Source organism: Nomascus leucogenys, chromosome 4, assembly GCF_006542625.1.
Source record: "Nomascus leucogenys isolate Asia chromosome 4, Asia_NLE_v1, whole genome shotgun sequence".
NCBI classification, from domain to species: domain Eukaryota; kingdom Metazoa; phylum Chordata; class Mammalia; order Primates; family Hylobatidae; genus Nomascus; species Nomascus leucogenys.
In genome coordinates, this window is record NC_044384.1 from 898,583 (window position 1) to 915,861 (window position 17,279).

At 47.2% G+C, this 17,279-nt stretch overlaps 1 protein-coding gene across 4 annotated transcripts in view; it reads right to left on the minus strand.

The window, feature by feature from the left end:
• Nucleotides 1-17,279, minus strand: part of ATP9B (ATPase phospholipid transporting 9B (putative)) — a 302,366-nt gene that overhangs the window by 44,175 nt on the left and 240,912 nt on the right. For all 4 annotated transcript variants that reach the window (XM_003280182.4, XM_030810244.1, XM_030810246.1 and 1 more), the window contains 4 exons: nt 7,839-8,000; nt 7,041-7,133; nt 691-774; nt 112-282 (listed from right to left, as the gene is read on the minus strand). In XM_003280182.4, coding sequence (XP_003280230.2) covers nt 112-282; nt 691-774; nt 7,041-7,133; nt 7,839-8,000 — 510 coding nt within the window. The remainder of the gene's footprint in view (nt 1-111; nt 283-690; nt 775-7,040; nt 7,134-7,838; nt 8,001-17,279) is intronic.

The following is a 17,279-nucleotide window of genomic DNA, read 5'->3' on the forward strand; positions in this document are numbered from 1 at the left end:
CTCTCTCACATCCATGACCCCACAGGAGTTTCACAAATCAGCATGCCCAAGGAAAAGCACTGTTTGCTTCAGCAAAAGCAGCGCGCGGCAGCAGAGGTGAGCCCACAGTACCTTGATCCCGGCGTTGCGCAGCATCTCCAGCGTGGGCCGCACGTCTGCCTGCAGCTGGTCCTCCACACCGGTGAGGCACAGCAGTTCCATCTCCCTCTCCAGGCTCTCGACTACTGCGGCCACCTTGAGGGACCTGTCGTGCATGCTCAGCTTGGCTTGAGTGTATCGGCTCTGGGGACAGAGGGGGAGGCGCCTGTGTGCACACGTGTGTATGTGCTCATGTGTGTACTCCACAGAGCTGGACTGCATGGGCTCTGGGGACAGAGGGGGAGGCGCCTGTGTGCACATACTCTATGCGTACTCAGCTCGGCTGGACTGTGACCATTTAGGAGTTATCAAGCACAGTTCTGAGGAAACTGGCACTTCTTCGCTTCTGTGACCCTCCTTCCCCAGCAAGCTGGAGAAGTGGTGGAAACAGAAATGCGGACAGGATCACCCCATGCTCCTGCTGAGCAAAGCTGCCTTCACTCCTAGACTACAGTGATCCCAGCTCTAATTTCATACAAAGACAGGAAGAACTAATTTCAGCAGAAGGAAGGAAACGTCGTAGGAGGATGGGATGGCTGGGAGTCGGCTCACCTCAAAGTCCTGGTACTGCTCCTCTGTCAATGCCTTCTTTGCAACCACGAGGGTCCGCAGTCCTTCGCGAGCCATGTTTCCGCACTGGAAAAGGAGAGGCCGAGTCACAGGTGGGCCCTGCAGAGCCCCTGTGGCCGTGTGTGGGGCCAGGACAGCGTCACACTGATTGCTGGTGCCCTGCCCTCATGTCCTGTGCCCACCTTCATCACCAAGGCCAGAGACGACTCAGCAGAGGGATGCCTTTATATACAATGCATCCTTTTAACCTCCCGACCTGTCTGGCATCTCAAATCCTACTGACCCCTTCCCTCGAGAGGCGAAGACACTGGATGGAGTTGGGGCACACACCGCCTGGACTCTCCTGGTGCCTAGCAGAGCTTCTTTTTACCACAGCACAGGCTTTTCAAAAAATCATACCCTGAATCCTTAAACACCACCACTCCAGAGTGTGGACAGCAGACTGCATGTAGCAAGAACACATGGAGGGTTGCATATGGCGGTGCTGGGGACGGGGCAAGGGGAGCGCCTGGTGCCAAGGAGGGCTCCTGGTGTGCACTGGGGGAGAGGGGGACCCCCCTGGCGTGTTGTAATACCATGGATTTAGAACCAGGTGGCTGGGCCAGAAAACTGTTTCTGCCACAGACTCTGTGTTTTTGGGCAAAGGACCTAATTTTTCTGTGCTTGTTTCCTCCTTAATAGAAATGGGCTCATAAGAGTGTTGCTCTGGGACTAACTCCATGAATCTGTGTAAGTTCTTGTTGCTCTATTTTTAACGTGCATGTAACTGGCCTCGCAGGGCAGCCAATCATGAGCAGTAAGAGCAGTTAGTATGGAGGGGAGGGCAGGAGTGCAGGGCCGCGGTGAGAGCTGGGGTTGGTGGGGACATGGCCAGATCCCAGAGCTCACGAGCCTCACCCTACATTCCGGCTTCCAGAGCAGGGGGAGCCCTGCAGGAGTCATGGGGCCTGATGTGCGTGTTAAAGCAAGACATGGAAATGCCTGCAATGAGCACATGAAACGGTGCTAACCGTGTTCAGTCAGGGAAGGCGTCAAAATAAAAAACATTACTTTCCTATTATAGGTAAAAGTGCAACAGTTTTAGCTGGTGATGGGGTGAAGGAACAGGCTCTCTGGGACAAGGCTGAGGGGTGGTGCAGGAGCAAACCTGTGTGGAGGTAACACTCTCAAAGTTAAATTGCTCATACCAGTGACACACATCCCAGTCCTGGACGTTCAACCTGCACTTACAAAAGGAGACCCCGATATCCACACGAGGTTGACGTTGCCATATTGCTTACATGAACGAGGGTCAGGTTTTAAAAGGCTTGAACGAGCCTGTTCATAGTTAATAGCTACACCCTGCATTTCCATAGAGCCAGCAGAGAGAATCTGGCAGAGCTGCAGAAGCCAGTTCTGGAACTCTGCGCTTTCTATGCCATTTCTTTGTGTGCAAAGTGAAAACAGTTCCTCCCTCATATGGTTGTGGTGACATGAAGGACACCCAGAGGGACAGGCCTCATGGGGCCACAGGAACAGATGTGTGAGGGCATGTGTTCCTGCAGGGCAAGGTGAAGAAACAAACCCAGCCCGCTCTCCTACCCGGCACAAGGCAGTGTGGGCGACTGGGCAGATGTGGGAGGGAGGGCACCGGTGGGTCTCCTGGGGGCCAGGCGTGTGTACGACTTAGCTGTGAGCACACACGGTCCTGCCCAAGGGGCCAACATCTGGGGGATGCAGACAAGAGGCAAGGATGCAGGGTGCTGGGCTCCCGGACAGCCCAGGGGGTGTCAGGGCTGTCAGGAGACAACCCCACCCCCCTCTGCTGTGTGGACCAGGACAGGGCTCAGGACAGCGGGGCTCTCTTCCAGGGACACACAGGGGCCCTACAGTTGATTACTAAGTGCTGGCTGACGTGTGCCTAAGCTTTAAAGCTGTGGTGTGTACTGTAAAAAGTACATTTAAAAAAACAAAGTAATGAACACTAAGCTATATAACTGTCCAAACTATCAATTTTTGAATCTAGCAGTTTCTACTTTTTTTTTTTTTTTTGAGACGGAGTCTCGCTCTGTCACCCAAGCTGGAGTGCAGTGGCACGATCTCGGCTCACTGCAAGCTGCGCCTCCCGGGTTCATGCCATTCTCCTGCCTCAGCCTCCCCAGCAGCTGGGACTACAGGCGCCTGCCACCACCCTGTCTATATTTTTTGTATTTTTAGTAGAGACGGGGTTTCACCATGTTGGCCAGGATGGTCTTGTTCTCTTGACATCGTGATCTGCCCACCTCAGGATTACAGGTGTGAGCCACCGCGCCTGGCCTAGCAGTTTCTACTTATTAGGACTAACATACTTTAAGATGCTTTAACAGCAACCCTCCCTGTAGAGAGGGCTTCTCTGTGCTCTGGAAGGTCCTGAAAGATTCGCTGCTTAAGACTCTCCATCCAGTTGTTGTTGACTCCCTCTCAAATTTCAAATTTGAGGAACTCTTTCAAATTTTAACCATGTTTATAAAGCTCCTGTCTCTGACATTAGGGTTGATAATACAGAGAAATTGGTGGTAATCACATCTTCCTGAAGCCCCAGGAACTTTCTGTAGCTCAGATGGACACTCCCAGCTTAGCTACGGCCCACAGTGAGCCGGCAGAGGTGCTGCAGCTGCAAACCTGCCCTGCCACCATGACACACGGCGAGGGGAGAGGTCTTTTAGGCCTTTTGTTTTGAGTTAAATGAAGGTTGCCAGGTGAGGGTTGTTAGGGAGGGTGCTAAGTGAAAATGCTATACAAACTGCACGTTTTTCACAAGCAGTGGCAGTCCTCCTATCCAGCCTGCAGCCCTGGGACCGCCCTCTAAGTTCCCACTAATAAAACCCAGTAGAGGCTATTTTGGGTAAGTTCCCACTAATAAAACCAAAATAGAGGTTATTTTGGTAATCTCCAAGGAGAATAGAGCTCTACAATATAGCTAGAGAACAACTAATCAAAAACATTATTTTCAATGTATATTTAAAACGTTAAAAATGTGAACATTGGTAATGCAGACACTTAAGCAAGGATATCCTAAACAAGTTAATTAGCTACATTTGTTTACAGAAAAGAAGATCAAATACTAGTAAACCTGGTTTGTGCAATGCTAAGCTGAACACTGACAGTCCGCACGGCAGGGAGAGGAACGTGACAGTGCCCCTAAGGAAGGCTCTGCCAGCCCTTGGGGTGGATGTGCAGTGAAGAGGCCAACTCCTCAGACAGCAACAGAAAGCCACAGATGGCAGTTGTGGCCCAGAGAGCTGGGACTTTGGGCATCTGACCTTTCTCAGCGCTGCCCAGGAAAAGTGCTGAGAAACCACCCGGGCACAGCCGCATGGTTGGAAACACATCATGGTGCACGCATGCACATCACGGCCCCCCCAGGCTCGTGCAGAGACCCTGTCACCACTCATCATCTCTCCTGGGCAAGAGGCAGCCCTCCACGCAGGAGGCCCCACTCTAATGAAGCCAGTGTACTGTATCTGCTGATCAAGGTTAATCTGTAGGCAAATAAACATTATTGAACTCTTCATATTTTTTGCAATTTCTTTTTAATTCATCCAGTTGATTGTATTTGACGTTGGTTTGGAAGCTGCAGGGATGGCAGGAAGGGCTGGAGGAGAGGCGTGGGTCTAGCACCCCTCTTCACGCATACAACAGCTGTGTCTCTTCCCGTCTCCTGTTTAGGAATCGGAATAGTGACCTCTATAGAGTCATGTGTTACAGGAGACAAAAGAAGTGACAATTACTGTGAATTACAAAGGCAAGGCTGTCATCCATTATACCTCCTGTCATTCCCAATTTTAGCTACAGATGGCCCTTAAACAACATGGGTTGAACGACGTGGGTCCACTTTTACGCAGATTTTTTTCAGTAAAGCTTATGCGGAGTGAGCCTGCCCCTCCTGCCTCCGCTTCGACCTCCTCCACCTGTTCTGCCTCTGCCCTCTTGAGAGAGCAAGACCAACCCCTCCTCCTCCTCACCATGAAGACCATGAGGAAGAAGGTCAGAAGGTCTTCACGATGGCCCACTCCCACTTACTGACGAGTAGATACGTTTTCTCCTCATGATTTTCTTTTCTTTTTTTTTTTTTTGAGATGGAGTCTCACTCTGTCCCCCAGGCTGGAGTGCAGTGGTGCGATCTCGGCTCACTGCAAGCTCCACTTCTCGGGTTCACGCCATTCTCCTGCCTCAGCCTCCCCAGCAGCTGGGACTACAGGCGTCCGCCACCACGCCTGGCTAATTTTTTGTATTTTTAGTAGAGACAGGGTTTCACCATGTTAGCCAGGATGGTCTCGATCTTCTGCCCTCGTGATCCGCCTGCCTCGGCCTCCCAAAGTGCTGAGATTACAGGCATGAGCCACCGTGCCCGGCCCATGATTTTCTTAATAACACTTTCTTTGCTCTAAGTTACTGTCTTGTAACGATGCAGAATATAATTCACGTAACATACACAACGTGTTAATCGATCTATCCGTGTTATTGGTATGGCTTCGGTCAACAGGAGGCTATCAGTAGTTACGTGTTGGGGAGTCAGAAGTGATAGGTCCCTGACCCTCGTGTTGTTCAAGGGTCACCTGTACTTGTTTCCTTTACAATACAATGTCCCGGGCCTAACCGAGGTTTGTGTTTAGAGGGAAGGAAGCCAATCACCTCAACACCTCCAGCCACACCCAGAACATCATGGTTTTAAGTCTGTTCACAGACTCACATATTCTCACATCTCAGCTTTGCAAACACTGCTTCTTTCTGTTATGTGATCATTGAAAAGTTTTGTTTTTTTTTTTTTTAAACATTTGACAGCCAAGAATTCAGTCCTGGAGGAGCCTGATGGAAGCAGAATAATGCACTTTGAACTCCAGCTCGAAGAACCTGCTGCCTCATTTCGTTTTTAATAAAATGAAAGGCTTTCATACTTAGTGGTACCACAACAAAGACATTGGTGAAGGGACAACAATTTATCAGAGGAGAGAAAATATAATGTTGAGGAAACAAATGTATATAGAATTTTTAATAAAGTTATCTTTGTGGAAAACATTCTGACATTATGTGTCTGTTGTAAGACATTTATTGATTTGACCTCATAAAGCTAAATAAATTAAACAAGTATTTTACAATTAATTGCACATCATTATGACCAAAAGTAATTTTTATGGCATTTTACTAGGTCTTCAGGGAGTTTAATTTATTCATGTCCCTGATTAAACCAAAGCACCCTGAAGGAGATATTGATCCATATTGCCACTACTGTTGTGAACCCTGCGGTGTGGAGGCTGCACGGACAGACCATCTCTGAGGTCCCAGGGTGGGAGGAGAGACTCTGAATTCCAACAGCAACACGCACACAGGAAAAAAGGCCATGTTTACTACAATTACGACAGTCTCCGTTTTACTTGGAAATCCAACTACTGATTTATACATAAGCTTAACGATAAAATCATCTCATGAGGCTACATACAAATCCTGTTTATTTCAGGAGAATTTAATGAAATATGGGATTGCTTATTATTTGTATCTTATGTTCTAATTTTAGGTGAATCTTATGCACAAATTAGCATTAGGTTAAAATTCTAAAGAAAATCTCCTTGCAAATATTTAAGTTACAAAAGAGATACATTAAAATATAACTTTGATTACATATAAAGTATTATTTCAGAATAGTGAATGACTGATAATGCCTTCTATTTCTCACTATTATAAACAAAATATTCTTTGTAAGGACCTACTTGTATAGATTGACATGTACTCACACACAAAACAAACACGATTGTTATTTACATAGAAAGTAAATTATTGGCTGGGTGTGGTGGCTCATGCATGTAATCCCAGCACTTTGGGAGGCTGAGGCGGGTGGATCATGAGTTCAGGAGATAGAGACCATCCTGGCTAACAAGGTGAAACCCTGTCTCTACTAAAAATACAAAAAAAATTGGCCAGGCATGTGGCGGGTGCCTGTAGTCCCAGCTACTTGGGAGGCTCAGGCAAGAGAATTGCTTGAACCTGGGAGGTGCAGGTTGCAGTGAGTCAAGCTTGCGCCACTGCACTCCAGCCTGGGTGACGGCATGACTGTCTCAAAAAAAAGTAAACTATCTATAATTAAATAGATAGGACTCCTACCCTTTCTCCTTTGTGAAACTGAGAACTGTAAGCATTTAAAGTAATTTAGTATAAAATGATACTGTGTTTGACAACCTCTGTGGTTCCCATTAGCATCTGGTTTGATATCCAGCGATACCAGTGTCTACAAGCTGGGGAAAGGATATCCTTTTCTGTCATCTATTCAGTGAAGTTCATAAAAACACTGTGAACCACGTTGAGAATCATTCACATACCTCCTCTTCCAGCCAGTCATTATACTGCACGATAGGGGACATGGCCACGTCAGCGCCCTTCATGTAGAATGTGATTTCTGCCGTGGATTCATCCTATCACAGAACAGAAATAAACAGAGGCACATTTAGGCTGCATTGCTCAGGGCAAATAACTGCTAGTTTAATAAAACACACAATGGAAAAAGCAATTCCTATGAATGTGTCCCTGTGTGTTAAGCTACTCACACGTGTTTCTATGTGGAGGGCTAGGCCCGCTCTTCAGCACTAGTGCAATCAGGACTGAGAATGTAACTGTGCATCCTGAGATGCTAGGCTGAAGGTCTGAATGTGTTAATAAATATGATTTGAGTTGCATTCATTCTCTTAAACTTTTACAGTTGGATTTAATGCTTCATTGTTTAGTCAACTTCCAAGATATGATTTTGGTGTCTGCTAAAATAATTAAGGTATGTTTTGGCAACTTTATGTTCATAAATCAATGTTCAAAAGTCAAACTTTTTGGCATGTTATTTTTGTTGAAATCAAAACAGCTTTAGTTGTTGATTTCAAAAATTAATAAATCCCACATTATTGATTCCGGCTAGGTTGACTTAGGAGAGTTATTTTATCTCACTAGAGACACAGTAGCTTCCCAGATATAGATTATTAGCTTAGATTTCATTAAAAAAAACAAACAAAACTGTAACAGCATAAAGCACTTAAGTAAATGTTTAACTTTCTTTGGGGAAAATCTGTGTCTAAAAGGCGTGAAAACAAAATGTCTAAAGCCATCGCGTGGCACCCTCGCCGCAGCCTCACCCTGACAATGACGCCCATCCGCTTGCTCTCAGAGGTGAAGGGGAACAGCTGCAGGATGCAGAAGCTGAGGACCTGGCCGCTGGGGGTCTTCAGCTGCATGGAGGTGAGGTCCCTGCTGACCAGCGTGAGGCCCACACTCTCTGTCCACTGCACCAGAGCGACCTACGGGAGACCAGCAACACCTGAGGCCACCGCTGCCTCAGGAAAGCCGCACGCAGGCGAGCCAGCACGGCAGTGCTCAGAAAGCTTTGCCAACATGAGACAGCTGCAGAACAACTTAGGTGCTCACAGCTTTTTGTTTTCATGGTGAAGTATATACTTTTTTTTTTTTTTTTTTTTTTTTGAGACGGAGTCTCGCTCTGTCGCCCAGGCTGGAGTGCAGTGGCGCAATCTCGGCTCACTGCAAGCTCCGCCTCCCAGGTTCACGCCATTCTCCTGCCTCTGCCTCTCCGAGTAGCTGGGACTACAGGCGCCCGCCACCACGCCCGGCTAATTTTTTGTATTTTTTTTTTTTTTAGTAGAGATGGAGTTTCACCGTGGTCTCGACCTCCTGACCTCGTGATTCGCCTGCCTCGGCCTCCCAAAGTGCTGGGATTACAAGCATGAGCCACCGCGCCCGGGCCAAGTATATACATTTGAATAATATTGTTCTAGAGGAATCCCAAGCAATATCACAAAAGTCACTTGGTATTATTCTTTAAAATAAAGACCATGATGGATCATAAAGACTTTCTTTACAATTTGTGTTAATTGCTCCCTAGAGCCAGATGGTTTTAAAATTGAGAACGCAGCTCACCCTATCAGTCTGGGGGCAGGGAGCAAGTTATACGACTTTTCAAGGTTTCTCCCTTCCCAGTTCCATGGACACCATGAAAGGGGAAATAGTCTGAATCTCATGTTTATAGTAATTATTTTTCTAAAATAAGAGATAAATTGGTGACTAATTAACTCTATTAATGTGTCCACATGTAATATTTGCAAATTTAAGGAGACAAAATAGACAAGGAGAAAGCAGGCCTGGGTTCTAAGCCCCAGCCAGTGTGGAAGTTGGAACTTCTGTGGCCAGGTCTTCATTCTGCTGGGGCCACACTCCTCTTCTGCCAAGTGGAAAAATGGACTTCCAAATTGCTTTGAGGCCAAAATAACATGAGTGATTCCCTGGCATATGGAAGGTACTCAGAAATAGAACGTATTCTTACTGATAATTATTTATTGACTTATTAAAATTTAACAATCACAAGTGGAAGAGCAATTTTTACAGTTAATAATTTGTGAACAGTATTTTATGACACAAAGTATTGTTTTTTGATAAAAGTCTGTCTTTAAAAGCAACCTCCCTACCAGGCATTAATCAGATAAATAGGGTATACCAATCCTATTATGCAGCTAAAGGCACGCTAACCACGGAGCGCACACTAACCACGGAGTGCACGCTAACCACGGAGAGCACGCTAACCACGGAGTGTCCGCTAACCACGGAGAGCACGCTAACCACGGAGAGCACGGTAACCACGGAGAGCACGGTAACCACGGAGAGCATGCTAACCACGGAGAGCACGGTAACCACGGAGAGCACGGTAACCACGGAGAGCATGCTAACCACGGAGAGCACGGTAACCACGGAGAGCACGCTAACCACGGAGAGCACGGTAACCACGGAGCGCCCGCTAACCACGGAGAGCACGCTAACCACGGAGAGCACGCTAACCACGGAGAGCACGTAACCACGGAGAGCACGCTAACCACGGAGCGCACGGTAACCACGGAGAGCACGCTAACCACGGAGAGCACGGTAACCACGGAGCGCACGCTAACCACGGAGAGCACGCTAACCACGGAGAGCACGCTAACCACGGAGAGCACGGTAACCACGGAGAGCACGCTAACCACGGAGAGCACGGTAACCATGGAGAGCACGCTAACCACGGAGAGCACGCTAACCACGGAGAGCACGGTAACCATGGAGAGCACGCTAACCACGGAGAGCACGCTAACCACGGAGAGCACACTAACCACGGAGAGCACGGTAACCACGGAGAGCACGGTAACCACGGAGAGCACGCTAACCACGGAGAGCACGGTAACCACGGAGAACATGCTAACCACGGAGAGCACGGTAACCATGGAGAGCATGCTAACCACGGAGAGCATGGTAACCACGGAGAACACGGTAACTACGGAGAACACGGTAACTACGGAGAACACGCTAACCACAGAGAGCACGCTGTCTGCAACGTCCCACACCACTGCAGGGCAGCCCACTAACACAGCCGCTTCCCTCAGGGTCTCCTCTCTGTTCTGCTGGCCTGCCGCCACCCACAGTGCTGAAGCCCCTCCCAGCCTGGGCGAGGCCTCCTCTGAAACCACAACCTCATTCTCACCCCCTTCTTCCGATGAGCACGTCCTTGCCTTCAGTTTTAACCTCCACCTCACTCTCAGCCAAACAGTTTTAAAATCTTGGGTTCTGAGAACTCAAGTCACTTCAGGAACATTTTAAATTTTGTCTAGTGCGCAGGATATTAAGTCAATCTTAGGGCCTCCTGAACATTCCTGTGAGGATAAGTTCACACTTAGAGAGACTGTAGCAAAGTTCTCAAGAGCTCTGGCTCTGTGGCCAGCTGCTGCTCAGGTTAGGACGAAACCCTGGGCAATTGGCTGCACCTCTGCAACCCCAGGGTCCTTGTCTGCAGAATGGCCGTGCCGAGGCACCGCTCAAGGCTGCAACAAGGATTCGAGAAATGTATGAGGTGTGAGGGCACGTGGTGGACAGTCAGCACAGAGAGGACACCAGGAGGACGCCAGGGCTCCATCCTCACGCTTTCTCACAGGAGCCCTCCAGACACGCACTCAAGGGCAGACCAGGAACCACTTTAAAATCAGATTTTCTAAGCAATTCCCCACACATCTGACCACAGAATACCTCCAGCATGATTTTCCAGTGTCTGAGGGTGAAGAGCTGCTTTCTTTTTTTTTCAAGCTTTGACCTTGGCACAGCAGGGCACTGTGCGGGGAGGGAGTGTGCAGAGATGACACCTAACACCATGTGAGGGGAGGGAGGGGACAGAGATGACACCTAACACCACGTGAGGGAACGGAGTGTGCAGAGATAATGGAAAACCCCCTAACACCATGTCTCTCCTGGCTCTCGAGATGCTGCGTGCAAGTGGGGAGTGCCAGGAGCGAAGCCAGGGATCGCGATGGTGTCACCGGTGCTGCGTGGAGGTGACAGGCACCTGTCCCTCCTTTTCAGGGCTGCCCAGGTGCCATTGCCACTGACCCAGCCCCACAGGCTTGCTTTTGAGAGGCCCGCAGTGCAAAAGCCCCCGCTCCTTCCCTATCATGTGACCTCAGGTGACTTCCCGAACATTTTTTAGGCTCTAGTTAAGAAACTAAATAGACAAACAGGCCAACTGTTTTAGGATAATAAACACACACATATTTACACAGTTTCAAATGATGTGTACTCAATCTATCAGCATTCACCTTTTATAAATTTCTGATACTTTAAGAAGTTTACAAAGTAAAGTGAGCTTATGATATATGGAATAGAATGATTCTGGAAAAGCAGTATTGAGAGGGAAATTATAACTACTATCCTACATTTGCAGTCATTTCAGTTAAAAAATCCGACGTGCACGTCTACAGAAAAGGCGTAAGAGATGGCAGGAGTCAAACACCTTTTCTCCACTCAAGTTCTTCATCTGCATCCCAGAAAGCAGAAGTGGTCTGAGGCGCCGTTTTCTACTTCCAAAGATAGTACCAGCTAGTCCTGCTCTAGACTGGGGAGGACAGAATGCATCACACAAACGACCTGTGTCCTCCGGCATCTGGGGTTCCTCCTCCTCAGAACCTGGGGCTCAGGGGCTGTGGGTTCCCTTTTCCAGCAGGGACCGGGTCTGTCCTCGGCCACGGCCTTCATTTTCCCCGCATGGCTCTCCAGCCCCACTGGTTTACTCCACAGCCCCAGCTGCTGAACACACTTCAAAATCTGCTTTCGGAAGGAGGAATGACTATGTACAGTGTTGGAATTTCTCCTCAGCCCAAATTTATCATCTAGAAATACAAATTTCATTTAAACAAATGAGACCATACAGTTAACTATTTATAAATTCAGGGACAGCAAAATGTTACATATTAGACCAGCAATTAAGAAGACTTAATGGTATAGAATTACTGTTTTTCTATAAGCAACACTCTGAAGTGAGACAACTCGTTTCCATATTTAAGGGAAAAGGAGTCTTCACTCTTATTAATTAACCCTGCATGGAAGGGCCACTGCAATTTGTTGGGTATCTGGTCAGCACCTGTTGGTCCTCCAGGTAGTGGGACGTGGGGCAGGGTCTGGTCTCGGCCCACAGCGCTGGCTGAAGAACTACACCCCAGGAGTGAGTCAGACCTCAACCCTTTTCTGCTTGACATCTGTATCTGTGGGTGGACTGAAAAATTAAAAGATGCCCTTATATGGGTAATACCTGCTTGGTATCTAAAACCACTAATCAAATTTGAAAATGTGCCTAACAGGCTGGCATACTCCAGGGCACTTTGGTCTGGGCAAAGACTTCTTGAGTAAGACCTCAAAAGCACAGGCAACCAAAGCAAAAATGGACAAACAGGATCACATCGGGCTAAAAAGCCACTGCACAGCAAAGAAAACAATCGACAAAGTGAAGAGACAACCCACCGAATGGGAGAAAATATTTGCAAACTACTCACTGACAAGAGATTAATAAGCAGAATCTATAAGATTATTGTATATTCTCAAAAGACTTAATTGGAAAAAACTGAGTAATTCGATTAAAATATGGGCAAAAGATCTGAACAGACATTTTTCAAAAGAAGACACACAAACGGCCAACAGGTATAGGAAAGCATGCTCAATATCCTTTAATCATCAGACCTGCAAATAAAAATTACAATGAGGTATCACCTCACCCCAGTTAAAACGGCTTCTATCCAAAAGATGGTAATCCAAATGCTGGCGAGGGAGGAGGTGGAAGAAGGGAGCACCGACGCTGTCGGGAATGTAAATTCATGCAGCCCTCTGGAGAGCAGCATGGAGGTTAGCCCCAATCTAAACACAGAGCCACCATATAATCCACAATCCCACTGCTGGGAATATCCCCCAAAGAAAGGAAATCAGTACACTGAAGAGATCTCGGCACCCCTATGTGTACTGCAGCGCTGTTCACAGTGGCCACGTTATGGAATCAGCCTCAGTGTCCCTCACTGGATGCACGGATGAAGAAAATGTGGTGTACACACAATGGAGTATTATTCAGCCATCACTAAAGAATGAGACCCTTTCATCTACAACAATGTGAATGGAACAGGGCACATTATGCTAAGTGAAATCAGCCGGGCACAGAAAGACAAACGTTGGGTCTTCTCACTCTTACGTGGGAGCTAAGAAAAAAAGGTTGAACTCCTGGAGATAGAGAGTTAGAATGATGGTTACCAGAGTCCAGGAAGGATATCGGCGACATCGGGGATATCAGGGATACAGGTAATGAAGGGAGCTGGTGAATGGGTACAAAAATACAGTCAGATAGAAGGAATAAGATCCAGTGCTCAGTAGCATGACAGGGTGACCTTCATTGACAATAATTTATTGTATATTTTACAATAACTAAGAATGGAACTGGAATATTACTAACACGAAGCAATGATAAATGGAACATTACTAACGCGAAGCCATGACACACGGAACATTACTAACGCGAAGCCATGACACACGGAACATTACTAACGCGAAGCCATGACACACGGAACATTACTAACGCGAAGCAATGATAAACGCTCAAGGTGACGGGTATCCCAGTTACCCTGATGTGATCACTGCATATTGTATGCTTGTATGAAATATCACATGTACCCCATAAGTATGTACTATTATGTACCCAGAATAATTTAAAATTTAAAAACTTAAAAAAGACATAAAACATAAAGCAAGACTAAATCAAAGGCCCCGAGTCTCTACCATATTTCAGGCCGGTCCGACTGTGTCTGAAGTACCATATTTAATTTTGCGGCGTGTTGAGAACATTCTGCTCTGGGAAGCACCTAGAATTTGACCTTTATACACCTGAAGCTTCCCACTCTCAAACATGATTGATGTGTCTTCCTTTGGCTGAAAATAAATGAAATTAGCAAATTTTGACTTTGGTCTGTTTTGCTTAAGTATCTTAGTAAGAAGATAAATTACACAAATAGGAGCAAGTTTAGTGCTTAATGTGTGCCAAATACTGTGAGAAAGTGCTGTCTGGAAATTCTTTGTAATTTTCATGCTTTGTTAGAAATCAGTAAAGGACATACTCACTGAGGAAGTGCTGGTGTGACCAGGGCTGAAGCCACTTGGCCCCACTGCCCCTGCCTGGGGTGGAATCCGGGGTGGAATCTGGGTTGGAACCCTCTCCTACTGATGGGAGCTGCCTGACTGTGCCCCGAGGGTGCAGCCGGGAGAATGCTGGAATGGTTCTGTGCCCCACACTTGGGATGGTGTGCTGTGCAGCAATGGTGGCAGATGTCAACACTCGCTGTCGCAATTCTGATGCTGGGTTAGAGGCTGGACGGCACTGCCGTTCTATGGACGCTACAACTCTGGAATCCCATGCCTGTGTTAAACGTTCAATAGCGTGTCACCCACGGGGCTTTCCTGCATGTCGCTAAGGACACTGAGAGTCTAAAATTGTGCTAGGGATGATGCAGTCCTGTAATTCAGGGCATCAGCGATACGCTCCACATTACCAAAAAAGGCACACGAGGGTCAGCAGGGACTACGAGCCATCGAAGGGGAGGGAGGTGGCACCTGTGCATCACCATCTCCAGTGGGAAGTGAGGGTGTAGCTCTACTATTGCTTCCTCCAGCAAAACTTCTTCTCCACAAGCTGTAAATGATGCCAACACTCCCGAGGGTAATTTCCAATTTACACAGTGAAAGGTTACGATTACATTTTGACCTGTAAATTGCATCTTTCCGTGAACACCCTGTCATCTCATTGGTGCCCCACTGCAGTCAGGACTGAGCTTTCTATATTTGGTGACTCACATCTGTTTATTATTTAGTTTATGCTTGGTTTCACAATCCAGTTGAGCAAAGAGCAGCTTATAACAAAAATCAGTTTAGCTTCTTATACCTAGCCCAGCATTCCATCCAATTGTTTTTAATTTGCAATCATCTTGAGGATTAACTCTATATAATGCCAACCAGAAAAAAAGAATATCCAAATTTTTCATGACAGATGCTTTAGTTACTGTTCTAATGTAACTTGCCTATTGTTGGACAGAATTTTGATAATATAAAATTAAACATAGCCAGGAGTGGTGGGCACATGCCTGTAATCCCAGCTATTTGAGGGGCTGAGGCAGGAGAATCGCTTGAACCCGGGAGGCAGAGGTTGCAGTGAGCTGAGATCATGCCACTGCACTCCAGCCTGGGCAACAGAGCAAGACTCTGCCTCAAAAAAAAAAAAAATTGCTGGATGAAATAACTACAAGAAAAATAATTTCAGTGAGGATATGCAGTACTTTCAGAATCTTTGCTCCTGAATAATTTCAGTGAGGATATGCAGTACTTTCAGAATCTTTGCTCCTGAATTCACACCTAAGTACTCAGTACTTCACGCAGACCTGGTCCTCCTTATTGAAGATACATCAAAGGAACTGCTGGTTCCCATGGACATGGCAGATTCTCCGGTTTTGGTTTTGAGCTTTCATTTTATTTCATGCTCTGCAGCTCTGCAGCAGGTAAGTGTGGGGATCTGACTAGGTGAAGGCAGCCTAGCGAATTCTCTTGGTATATCTGAAATATAGTCATGGTGTTATTTTTAGAAGGCTCTTAGAAATAACTTACATCTAGGGACAGTACATGTAGAAATTTAAAGAAAATTGCAAAGGATTGATAAGTTTGAGTCTATTACCTTCCTAAAGATGTTTGAGAGATTAAAATATACACTTTCCTAAAGTATGTAAACTCCCTCCCAATGTAAAACCCACAGCATCCTGAGGTTTCCTAGTGTGTAAGCTCCCTCCCAGCATAAAACCCACAGCACTCCGAGGTTTCCTAGTGTGTAAGCTCCCTCACAACGTAAAACCCACAGCACCCCGAGGTTTCCTAGTGTGTAAGCTCCCTCCCAACGTAAAACCCACAGCACCCCGAGGTTTCCTAGTGTGTAAGCTCCCTCCCAACGTAAAACCCACAGCATCCTGAGGTTTCCTAGTGTGTAAGCTCCCTCCCAGCATAAAACCCACAGCACTCCGAGGTTTCCTAGTGTGTAAGCTCCCTCCCAACGTAAAACCCACAGAATCCTGAGGTTTCCTAGTGTGTAAGCTCCCTCCCAGTATAAAACCCACAGCACCCCGAGGTTTCCTAGTATGTAAGCTCCCTCCCAGTGTAAAACCCACAGCACCCCAAGGTTTCCTAGTATGTAAGCTCCCTCCCAGTGTAAAACCCACAGCATCCCGAGGAAGTGGGATAGGGTTCTTCAAGCAATGAGGGCCAGGTGGTGGGGGTTCTGCATGGCCAGCCAACGAGATGGTCCACATGCAGATCCAGTAAAGACAACCTGTGATTACAACTCCCGACTTCAGAATCAAGCTGTCCTAGCAAGACTGGGGTTTATCTTCCAACAACAGACAGTTATGGAGACTGACGGCAGCTAGCCCAGTGTCAAATACATTTGTTAGAGACACATTCTCTGACTGTCCCCCTGGCCCGGCCCTGGGGGCTCTCACGCCCCTGGTGTGTGTGGAGTGCCGGCTGCCTGCAGCCAGGCCCTCCCCATCACTCTCCACCAGGCGGTCTTACCTTCGACTCAGCCCCAGGTCTCTAGAAGGCCCCGCTGACCACCTGATCAGACTGCTGTGTGCCCCTCCGCTTCCTCCAGCAGAGGACGCACTCGCACTGCGCCTCTGCTGCGTTCCGGGCACCAACACTCCCAGGTCTGGGCTCCTTCCCTCCCAGAACCTCAGTTCCCCACACAGGTGGAGGTGCACTGTGCTCACTGATGGACACTTAGGAACAAGCACAACGACTGATTTCTTGAATAAACGAGAGCTAAAAAAATCTCCTGTTTAAAATGATTTAAAAGTGGAAAGCTGAGTGGAATTCTGAAGACACGGGCAAAACCATAAAGGGGCACATTCTCGGCACTCCGTGTCAGGACTCTCCAAGCCCTGGACAGCCTGGTGAGCACACGCCTGCTGCAGAGCAATCTGGGCTCTGAGTTCAGAGAGTCGCTCTCTCCCTGAAGTCACTAGTGTGCCTCTCAACCGTTTATTTGCATATAAAATGCAAATCACCTGAAAGAAGCAAATACGTTAATAATAAATTAATTAAATCAAAGAGTACTCCTGTGAGCCAAGCTCTGTAGATGCAGAAATCATGGCAATATTTGCTTCAGGACTTCATTTTAGATTTATTTACATGGAGAATCACATACATGC